The sequence below is a fragment of the Podarcis cretensis genome (genome assembly GCF_951804945.1).
Source record: "Podarcis cretensis genome assembly, chromosome: 7".
Classification (NCBI taxonomy): domain Eukaryota; kingdom Metazoa; phylum Chordata; class Lepidosauria; order Squamata; family Lacertidae; genus Podarcis; species Podarcis cretensis.
Window position 1 is genome coordinate 92,700,378 of NC_137176.1, and position 11,724 is coordinate 92,712,101.

General features: G+C 51.2%; 1 protein-coding gene across 2 annotated transcripts in view; it reads right to left on the reverse strand.

Annotated features, from left to right (window-relative positions):
• The window catches only part of TONSL (tonsoku like, DNA repair protein), a 44,769-nt gene that overhangs the window by 13,542 nt on the left and 19,503 nt on the right, over positions 1 to 11,724 (reverse strand). For both annotated transcript variants that reach the window (XR_013840835.1, XM_079984167.1), the window contains 5 exons: positions 6,399 to 6,600; positions 4,422 to 4,483; positions 3,150 to 3,239; positions 1,540 to 1,612; positions 1,256 to 1,419 (listed from right to left, as the gene is read on the reverse strand). Coding sequence is in view for 1 of the 2 variants with exons in the window: in XM_079984167.1 (XP_079840293.1) it covers positions 1,256 to 1,419; positions 1,540 to 1,612; positions 3,150 to 3,239; positions 4,422 to 4,483; positions 6,399 to 6,600 (591 nt within the window). In the remaining variant the exon portion in view is untranslated. The remainder of the gene's footprint in view (positions 1 to 1,255; positions 1,420 to 1,539; positions 1,613 to 3,149; positions 3,240 to 4,421; positions 4,484 to 6,398; positions 6,601 to 11,724) is intronic.

The following is an 11,724-nucleotide window of genomic DNA, read 5'->3' on the forward strand; positions in this document are numbered from 1 at the left end:
TCACTGGAGAAAGATGGTTTGAGCATATTGCATTGATCCTGGTCTGACTGCACTGGCTACCAATTAGTTTCCGAGCCAAGTTAAAAGTGCTAGTTTTGACCTATAAAGCCTTAAACGTCTCAGGACCGCAATACCTCAAGGACTGCCTCTTTCCATAATGACCTACCCGGACCTTGGGATCATCTTCTGAGGCCCTTCTTTGTGTGCCTCCTCCTTGAGAGGTCCGGAGGGTGGCAACACGAGAGCAGGGCCTTCTCTGCAGTGGCTCCCCATCTGTGGAATGCTCTCCCCAGAGAAGTTTGCCTGGCGCCTTCATTATACACCTTTAGGCACCAGGCTAACTTTTAACCAGGCCTTTAGTTGATCCAATTATACCCTTTTAAAATGTGGGGCTTTTTGGGGGGTGTGTGTGTTATTGGTTGTTGTTTTTATTCTGATTATATATATTGTGATCTTTTCTGTGAACTGCCCTGAGACCTCCAGGTATAGGGCGCTATATAAATTCAATAAATAATAATAAAAGGCTGTGAACTGCAGGTTAACCCTGAGCCCCCCAACCTGGTACTGGTGCTGCTGGGAGTTGCAGTCTACAACTTGGGCCTTTGGGCCCTCAATACCCTGACCCCCACAAGAATTGGGGTTCCCCTGAAGAGAGCTCCAGGAGGAGACAATGAAGTAGGGACGGGGAGGAGGAGGAACAAAAGCAGAGGAGAGAGGGATGGAAGCTGGTCAGGGAGGCTGTTCAGCAGGCCTTCCTGAGAAGGCAATTTCAAAACTTGGGATTTGTCAAATGCTGCCCCCCTGCCCAGACCTTGAAGGCAGAAACCACAACACCAGTAGGAACGGGCTGGAGCCCCACCCCAAACAATACCAGGAGGAGGGGCTGCAGTTCCCTTTGTGCATCGCTGGAAGAGAGGCAGTGTGAACCACATATTTATACAACATCATGTCTTATCCAATAAAGTTTTCTGTAGTTCTTTTAATTGTCTTTTCTTTCTTTTTTTTGTCACTTTCAAACCTTTTTTTGACCTTTTTTAGGTGACAAATCCCTTTTCTTCTTCTTTTGTCTGATTCATTTTGTTACACCTTTATTGTATGATTGTATTTTAAACTAATAAAGATTTATTTATTTATTTTAAAAAAAGGAAGAGAGGGAGTGTGGCGCAGTGGTTAGAGTGATGGGTATACATGTAATGAATAAACTGCCTTGCTCCCCAGCAGCAACTCTCGCCCCGTCCCAGCCCCGCTGGCTCACCTTGGCATTCCGCAGCACCACGGAGGCCCCCCTGTGGATCAGGAGCTCAGCCACGTCGAAGTGGCCGCAGTTGAGGGCGTCGTGCAAGGGGGTGATGCCCTCACATCCAGGCCCCCCCGGGTCGTCAATGGCGGCATTGTGGTCCAGAAGAAAACGCACAATCTCTGGAGGAAGAGGCGAGGGGGGCGGTCACGTTCAGCACAGCCCCAACCCTGCTGTCAAGGGGGACAGAGCACCCACTTTCAGGCCCCCCAGGAAGCCCCTTCCCCTGTCCCAGCACTTACCCAGATGGCCGTGGTTGCAAGCCTCGTGCAGAGGGGTCCAGCCGCAGTAATCCCGAGGGTTGAGAGGGTGACCCTGAGGCAGAGCGGAGAAACGTATGGATGCTCAGGGGGTCAGAAGTTGGCTGGGGCCTCGTCCTTCTCATCGCACCCGGCACCTGCTCCCCACTTCCCTCTCTCCAAATGGGGGGGGGGGGGAGCCTCGCATCCCCCATGTGACAAAAAGAGAGGGAAGACGTTTCTACAGACAAAGGAGCTGAACTCTGTGGGCCTGAGCCAGGATCTGGGGCAAACGGACCAGAAGATCACAAGAGCTTGCCCTGATTCTGTCCGAAGGCATCCCAATACGATACGATAACCTTTATTGTCATTGTCCCATACAGAACAACGAAATTGAGAAAATCTACACCAGACATTCAAAAACCATCAAGCCTACTAACCCAGCTATCCCAGCCTGGTTAGCCCCCTAAAAACTCTGATACCCCATAATTAAAAACAATATACTCCCATAAAGGTAAAGGTAAAGGTACCCCTGCCCGTATGGGCCAGTCTTGACAGACTCTGGGGTTGTGTGCCCATCTCACTTAAGAGGCCGGGAGCCAGCGCTGTCCGGAGACACTTCCGGGTCACGTGGCCAGCGTGACAAAGCTGCATCTGGCGAGCCAGCGCAGCACACGGAAACGCCGTTTACCTTCCCACCAGTAAGAGGTCCCTATTTATCTACTTGCACCCGGGGGTGCTTTCGAACTGCTAGGTTGGCAGGCACTGGGACCGAGCAGTGGGAGCGCACCCCGCCGCGGGGATTCGAACCGCCGACCTTTCGATCGGCAAGCCCTAGGTGCTGAGGCTTTTACCCACAGCGCCACCCACGTCCCATAGAGACTACCTTAAAGGTAAAGGGACGCCTGACCATTAGGTCCAGTCGCGGGCGCTCATCTCGCTTTATTAGCTGAGGGAGCCGGTGTACAGCTTTTGGGTCGTGTGGCCAGCATGACTAAGCTGCTTTTGGCGAACCAGAGCAGCGCACGGAAACGCCGTTTACCTTCCCGCCGGAGCGGTACCTCTTTACAGTGGTGCCTCGCAAGACGAAAATAATCCGTTCCACGAGTCTCTTCGTCTAGCGGTTTTTTCGTCTAGCGAAGCATCCCTATTAGCGGCTTAGCGGATTAGCAGCTATTAGCGGCTTAGAAAAAGGGGGAGGGGAGGGAAAAAACTCACAAGACTCGCAAGACGTTTTCGTCTTGCGAAACAAGCCCATAGGGAAATTCGTCTTGCGAAGCGCCTCGAAAAACCGAAAACCCTTTCATCTAGCGGGTTTTTCGTCTTGCGAGACATTCGTCTTGCGGGGCACCACTGTATCTACTTGCACTTTGACGTGCTTTCGAACTGCTAGGTTGGCAGGAGCAGGGACCGAGCAACAGGAGCTCACCCCGTTGCGGGGATTCGAACCGCCGACCTTCTGATCGGCAAGTCCTAGGCTCTGTGGTTTAACCCACAGCGCCACCCGCGTCCCTTGCACTACCGGGGTGCACACTATCCCACACAGCACCACCGCAGTTCCTGCCCGCTTTCCCTTTATTTTAATGTCCAGCCAACCTGCCCCAGCAGCTCACCTTCTTCACACAGAACTGCACCTGGCGCAGGTTCCCGTCTATGCAGGCACGGTGCAGCAAAGTCTCCCCACGCTCGTTCCGCTGGTTCCACTGGGTAGAGGGAAATGCAACAGAGGAATACCTGAAGGAGTATATATGAAGGAGCGTCTCCACTCCCATCGTTCTGCCCGGACACTGAGGTCCAGCTCCAAGGACCTTCTGGTAGTTCCCTCCCTGCGAGAAGTGAGGTTACAGGGAACCAGGCAGAGGGCCTTCTCGGTGGTGGCACCCGCCCTGTGGAACGCCCTCCCACCAGATGTCAAGGAAATAAACAACTATCTGACTTTTAGAAGAAATCTGAAGGCAGCCCTGTTCAGGGAAGTTTTTAATGTTTGATGTTTTATTGTGATTTTAATATTCTGTTGGGAGCCGCCCAGAGTGGCTGGGGAAACCCAGCCAGATGGGAGGGTAACAATAATAATAATAATGATAATAATAATGATAATAATAATGAAATCAGTAACTTTCCCCCAACTACCCACCCCAATTTCCAAGACAGTGAAGCCAAAGGGAGAAGATGTACGTCTGACTGTGTTTTTATATTTTGCTGGAAGGTGCCCAGAGTGGCTGGGGGAACACAGTCAGATGGGCAGGAGACAAGTATTCTAATATTACTAGCGATAAAGGAGGCTGCCTGGGAGTGGGGAGGTAAAAGCCCATATATCCTCAGGATTTTTGCATTGTGTCACCCCAAATTCACCATCAGATCACATAGCATGTCGATGGCTACAGCCTGCACCCAAAAAATCACGCACTCACTGTTTCATGGGGCCGCAATGGGGCAAAAACGTGGTTACAAAGCACAGATCCACATGGATCCTCAGGAATTTTGCATTGGGCTGCCCCAAACTCACCGTCAAATCACATGTCTGAGGCCACAGCATGAACCACAAAAATCATACATCCACTGTTTGGTTCAGAATATTTTTTTTCTTGTTCTCCTCCTCTAAAAACTAGGTGCATCTTATGGCGCGAAAAATATGGTAGATGTCCAGCAACTGGCATGCAGAGGCATCGCTTCTTCCAACTCTGGAGGCAGGGCAGAGCCATCCTGGCCATGGCCAGCTCTCTCCTCCCCCATGAAATGGTCCAATCCTCTTTTAAAACCCACCCAAGTTGGTGGCCATCCCTGTCTTCTGTGGGAGCGAGCGCCACAGTTCAGCTATGCCCTGACCTCTGGGCATCAGACTTAGCTGGCCCCATGGAGCCGAGTGGACTGGGGCCCTGGTATACCTTGTTGAGCCTGCGCCGTCCAGGGACCGTCTTGTTGTAGCCCTCCAGGTCATCCTCTCCGCCTGGAAGAGAGGGCAGAGTCCCAGAGTCACTGTCCCTTCCTTCCACCAAGAAATGTACATCCCCAAAGCAATGCTGGTCTCCTGTTTGCCCTAGACAGCCAGGAGACAAAAGGTCCCCTAACCCAGCCTATCATAGCTACCAGCAACAAGTCTATTCATTTCACACACACAAAAAAACTTTTAACAAGCCAATCCACTGGCAATGAGTTCCACAGGCTGTGACGCATGTGCCAAGCACTTCCATCCATTTGCCTTAAGTCCTTCCCCATTCAAGGCATAGGTTTAGGAGAGAGAATGACTGTTGATTGTAGAGTGGACCCTCCAAATACGAACTTAATTCGTCCCGGAGGTCCGTACTTACCCCGAAAAGTCTGTAACCAGAGGCACCGCTTCTGCGCACATGCGTGGCATAATAGAGTGTGTCTGTGCACACACGTGCAAAGAAACCCGGAAGCATACACTTCCGGGTTTGCCGCATTTGCAACCCAAAATTGTGTTACCCGAAGATAACATAACCCAAGGTAAAGGTACCCCTGACCGTTAGGTCCAGTCATGGCCGACTCTGGGGTTGCTGCACTCTCCTCGCTTTACTGGCCGAGGGAGCCGACGTTCAGCTTCCGGGTCACGTGGCCAGAATGACTAAGCCGCTTCTGGCGAACCAGAGCAGCGTACGGAAACGCCGTTCACCTTCCCGCCAGATTTATCTACGTGCACTTCGACGTGCTTTTGAACTGCTAGGTTGGCAGGAACAGGGACCGAGCAACGGGAGCTCACCCCGTCGCGGGGATTCGAACCGCTGACCTTCTGATTGGCAAGCCCTAGGCTCTGTGGTTTAACCCACAGCACCACCTGCATCCCTAACCCGAGGTACCACTGTATGTATAGACCACCCTTCTCTGCAAGGAGCTCCACATGATTCTCTCCCCCGCCCCAGTTTTCTCCTCACGACAACCCTGTGAGGTAGGTTCGGCTGACAGGCAGGGACTGGCCCGAGATCACCCAGTGAGTTGCATGGCTGAGCGGGGATTTGAACCCCAGTCTCACAAGCCGTAGTCCAACACTGTAACCAACACACGCCATTACCCACTGGTAGCTCCACCCTGCTTGCAACCTAACAGAAAGTAACAGTGCTCAGCTAGGGCTCCTTCTCCAGACCCTGTGCTCTGAGGAATGCAGGCTGGAGCAGAAACCCAACACACCCGCCCCAAACTTCCCCAGGGCTCATTGAGGGAGAGAAATGCAAGCATCACCCATAAGCCTCCTTCTCCCAGTATACCTGAAGGAGCGTCTCCACCCCCATCGTTCCCACCCTGTGAGAAGCCAAGTTACAAGGAACCAGGCAGAGGGCCTTCTCGGTGGTGGCACCCGCCCTGTGGAACGCCCTCCCAGCAGATGTTAAAGAGAAAAACAACTACCAGACTTTTAGAAGACATCTGAAGGCAGCCCTGTTTAGGGAGGTTTTTAACGTGTGACATTTTAATGTACAGTGGTATCTCTGGATGTGAATGGGATCCGTTCCGGAGCCCCGTTCGCATCCTGAAGCGAACGCAACCCACACCTGCACGTCTGCGGGTCACAATTCGCTGCTTCTGTGCATGCGCGTGATGTCATTTTGAGCATCTGCGCATGCATAGGTGGCGAAACCTGGAAGTAATACGTTCCGTTACTTCCAGGTCGCCGCAGAGCGCAACCCAAAAATGCTCAACCTGAAGAAACTTTAACCCGAGCTATGACTGTATTTTTAATCTTTGTTGGAAGCCGCCCAGAGTGGCTGGGGAAACCCAGCCAGATGGGCAGGGTACAAATAATAAATTATTATTATTATTCTCCCATAAGCCACGTGGGCAACCCCAAGCCTTGCCCCCACTCCCTCCCAGGAAGCGCCCGTTGCTCCCACGATCTCCCCGTCTCTCACCGCTATCGGAAAGCTCCAGGTCGCTCTCTTCCAAGGGCTCACTGCCCTGGGCCTCCTCCTCTTCGTCCTCTTCCTCACTGATCTCCCCATTCGCGCGCCAGCCCTGGGAACCACAGAGGTCCTGCAGCCTGGCTTGCGTGTTCGATGCCTCGGGGCGACCGCACCTCTGCTGGCAGGCGTGGAAGTGCCGCAGGACCTGGCGCTGAGAAGCATTTGTTTGGGGGTTAAAAACAGAGTTTGATCTGGCCTCTAAGCTTTCAGGGTAAGAAGCAACGACAGGCAAATGTTTGTGTCCAGGCTTGCTGATGTTGCTTGAAGTCAACCCATTTCTAACCAGCCCTCATGGACTCTCTTTGAGGCAGTGGAGAGGCAGTATGGAAATCAAATTTACAGCTGGAAGGGACCCTGAGGGTCATCTAGTCCAACCCTCTGTAATGCAGGAATCTCAGCTCAAGAAACCTTGACAGATTACCTTATTTTCATAACATAAAACATACCTACATCACTCTATATAATACCTACCTATACTGTACGTATCAACATACCTACACACCTACCCCACACGGACATGGAAAATAAGGTAGTCTGTTATGTATGTGTATTGTGTAATTGTGTAAATGTACAGTGGTACCTCAGGTTAAGTACTTAATTGGTTCCGGAAGTCTGTACTTAACCTGAAGAGTTCTTAACCTGAAGCGGACTTTCCCATTGAAAGTAATGGAAAGTGGATTGATCCGTTCCAGACGATGAAAAACACCCCCCTAAAACAGTAATTTAACACAAATTTTACGGTTTCGCGAGACCATTGATCGATAAAATGGAGGCGATAATCAATGTACTGTACTATAAAATAAATAAGACTATTTTAGATGAAAAAAGTTAAAATTTATTTCTAAACTCACTGTTTGGGAGTGGGCTCAGGGTCCTCTTCCACAATCAAAATCGGCTTGGCTCCCGGCATTCGTGGAGCTGCTCTAGGCATTGCGGATGTCGGGGCTTGGTTCCCTGCATTTGCGGAGGCCTCCGAGAGCTCCGTAGGCCCCGCCCATGTCCGGGTTTGACTCCAGGCAGTGGCGAGGCCTCTGAGAGCTTGCACAACTTACTTCCGGGTTACAATTGTTTGTAACCTGAAAAGAACGTAAGTTGAAGCGTTCGTAACCCGAGGTACCACTGTATATGTATGTGTTTTATATGTTAATAAAATTTAAATACAGTGGTGCCTCGCAAGACAAAAAGAATCCGTTCCGCGAGTCTCTTCGTCTTGCGGTTTTCTCGTCTTGCGAAGCAAGCCCATTAGCGGATTATCGCTATTAGCGGCTTAGGGGCTTAGCGGATCAGCTGTTAAGTGGCTTAGCGGATCAGCTGATAAGCGGCTTAGCGGATCAGCTGTTAAGCTGTTAAGCGGCTTAGCAGCTCAGCTGCTAAGCGGCTTAGCGGCTTAGAAAAAGGGGGGGAAAGGGGAAAAAACCCGCAGGAACTCGCAAGACATTTTCGTCTTGCGAAGCAAGCCCATAGGAAATTCGTTTTGCGAAGCACCTCCAAAATGGAAAACCCTTTCGTCTAGCGGGTTTTCCGTCTTGCGAGGCATTCGTCTTGCGGGGCACCACTGTATAAAAAAATAAAAAAATGAAACCCTGACAATTGGTCATCAAACCTCTTCTTAAAAACAGCCAGCGAAGGTTTACCAACTACGAGGGGTGTCCATTCTGCTGTCAAACAGCTGCTACCATCAAAAAGTTCTTCCTGATGTTGAGTCAGAACCTCCTTTCTTATCATTTGAATCCATTGGTTCAGGCCCTACTCTCCAGAGCATGAGAAAATAAGCTTGCTCTACCATCCATGTGACAGACCCTCAGATATTTGAAGATGGCTCTCCTATCTCCTCTCCTTCTCCCCTTTTCTAGGCTAAACATCCCCAGCTCCTTCAACCGTTCCTCATCAGGCTTGGTTTCCAGACCCCTGAACATCTTGGTCACTCCCCTCTGCAAACCTTCCAGCTTATCAATATCCTTCTCAAAATAGGCTGCCCAGAACTGGACACAGAACTCTACTTTCCCAAGAACAATTGGGAACACACTTTAAGGCTCCCTGCTGTCCATTGACATATTACACTGGGTGTGCAACAGGGGAGGTAGCTTCAGGGGAAAGCAGGTGAGCGAGATTTAGGGGGGAAAGGTCTCGTAGATCAAACCGGGACCCAACTAGCCTTGCACACTACAGGCTCCTGACAACAAGACCAGAGCTAAACACTAAGATTGTTTTCTTCTCATAGGCACCAGTGGCCCACTCTTCAGAAAACTGAATTGCTGCTCCCCTGAGGAATCAGATCTGTCACTCTCCTTCCTGCCTATAATTAAATACTATTATTATTCATAATAATAATAAAAATAAAATTTGTATACCACCCTTCACCTGTAGATTTCAGGACAGTTCACAACATAAAAAGCACAAAATTTAGATAGCAACGAGTAATAAATATTCTCTGGGTAGCTTATAAACAAGAAACTATTTTAAAAATAATAATACAGTATGTCGTATTTAAAATAAATGACGAGCATTTTTTAAAATTGCCAGTTTCCCCCTCTTTACTAGCATAAATGGTTTAAAAGATTAAAACTATGCTAGGCCATAGACCCCCTTCATGGATCACTGCCTTGCCGTGGCGAAGGGGCTTGAAGAACTCAGAGAAGCTATGAACTATGCCGAGCAGGGCACCCAAGATGAACAGGTCATAGTGGAGAGTTTTGACCAAACGTGATCCACCTGGAGGAGGAACCGGCAAGCCACTCCAGTATCCCTGCCAAGAATACTCCATGGACAAAGACAACAGGCATATAAAAGTTATGACGCTGGAAGATGAGCCCCTCAGGTCGGAAGGCGTCCAACATGCTACTGGGGAAGAGCGGAGGGCAAGTACAAGTAGATCCAGAGCTGATGAAGCGGCTGGGCCAAAGCCGAAAGGACGCTCAGTTGCGGATATGCCTGGAAGCGAAAGGAAAGTCCAATGCTGTAAAGAAAAATATTGCATAGGAACCTGGAATGTAAGAACCATGAACATGGGTAAGTTGGAGGTGGTCAAAAATGAGATGGCAAGAATAAATATTGACATCCTGGGCATCAGTGAACTAAAATGGATGGGAATGGGTGAATTCAGTTCGGGTGACCATCATATCTACTGTGGGGAGGGCTCTTCCCCCTGCTAGCCCATTCTCCATCTTGGGCTTGGGGACGGGCCCCATACTCCACCTCAGCATAAAAGACTCCAAGGAGGCCCGGGACACTGCTGCTGCCGCTTTGCCGGTGAGTCTTGGGGAGGACCGCTCCCCCTGCAAGCCCATTCTCCAAGGAGGCTTCGGAACATCGCTGCTGCCACTCTGCCGTGTGTTTGTGGGGAGGGCTCTTCCCCCTGCAGGCCCACTCTCCACCAGGCCAGGGGGCGGGGCCCACGCTCACCACCGCCGCAGCCTCGGGGACACTGGTGCTGCTGCAGCGGTTGTTTGAAGTGTTCTTATATGTTTTAAACTGTTTTTATTTTTTTGCTTTGTTGTACCACCATAAGCGGTGGTTTTTATCCATGTACTTTTATTTTGTTTTGATTTATTTTGGGTTGGGGTGGGGTGGTTGGGGAGTGGGGTGGGGATTGGTTTTGTTTTCGTGTAATTGTTTTTGTTTGTTTGCTTTTATATTCTGTAAATGGAGGCGAGTATGAGGCTTGGGATTCCTACTGTGGAGGGGCGAGGGAGGTATGGCGGTGGGGGCAGATGTCATAGGCGAAGGGGATCGAGATACGGATATGCTCGTACCCCTTCCAATCTGCGCCCCATCCCGAGAGACGAGGGTAGGGTGAGCAAGGATTACTCACCTCCGTCACTGGTGTTGTGCAATGCCAGGTCTATAGGCAACAAAACCGCCACCCTGCGAGATTTCTTCACCTCGCAGGGGGTTGACCTGGCATGTGTGACTGAGACCTGGGTGCGCGAAGGGGATACTGTTACCCTACGAGAGATGGCGCCCCCGGGTTTCTCCGTCCTTCACCAGTCGCGGACTGTGGGCCGGGGGGGAGGGGTGGCGTTATTAATCCGGGAAGATTGTTCTTTCAGGGCTCTACCATCGCCATCGATCCCCGGCATTGAATGTGTTGGCCTAGTGTGGGGCTCCGAGGTGAGCTTGGCTGTCTGGCTGGTGTACCGGCCACCTAGCGCACCAGCAGCCACCCTGTCAGGCCTGCTGGAGGCGGTGGCCGGCTGGGCCTTGGAGTTCCCTAACCTATTGGTATTGGGGGACTTCAACATCCATGCTGATGCCACTCCCGCCTCACAGGCTCTGGACCTGGTGTCTTCCATGGCGACACTAGGGCTCTCCCAGTTTGTTTCGGGCCCCACACATCAAGCAGGCCACACGCTGGATTTCATCTTTGGCGTCGGTATAGATGTGATCATGTTTCCTTCGATAAAGGTGCCATGGTCTGATCACTATGCTCTGAAAGCCAGGATTGACGTTCCACCCCCACCCTGCTTGGGTGGCGAGCCAATTTGGGCTTGCCCGCAGAGGCTGATGGAACCTGATAGATTCCGTCAAGCCTTGCGGGACCTTGCTCCCCCTGGCGACTCATTGACTGAGCTTGTTGAGGCCTGGAATACCCAGCTCCTGGCAGCCATCAATGAGATCGCACCTAAGCGCCCTCTGCGACCCCGCAGAAACCGGGCTCCCTGGTTTACCGAGGAGCTCCGGAAAATGAAGCGGGACCTCAGACGGCTAGAGCGAGTATGGCGGGGTGCCCGTGACGGAGCTTCAAGAACATCTTATAGGGTTTTTATGAAAACCTACGAGATGGCAGTGAAGGCCGCTAAAAAGTCCTACTTCTCGGCCTCCATTGCATCCGCTAGCTCTCGCCTGGCGCAATTATTTAGTATAATTCGGTCTTTAACGTCCCTCGAAGGACAGCCAAATTTAAATAACAATTTGACACACAGCTGTGAGGCATTTGCGAGCTTTTTTGCGGAGAAGGTCTTGTTGCTCCGCCATGACCTCCCTGCCAATTTGGATACAATAAAGGAACTGGAGGCCCCTCGACTGTCCTCGGGTTCAGTATTGGACCACTTTGACTGGATATCCCCAGCTGATGTAGACAGACTCCTCCGAGCTGGAAAGCCCACCACCTGTCCTCTCGACCCGTGTCCGTCCTGGCTGATTAGAGCGTGTCCAGAAGAGGTGCGGGCCCCCCTGGGGGATATCATCAATCTGTCCCTTGGCACCGGGACATTCCCAGGGGAACTGAAGGAGGCAGTGGTGCGCCCGCTCTTAAAGAAAACATCATTAGATCCCT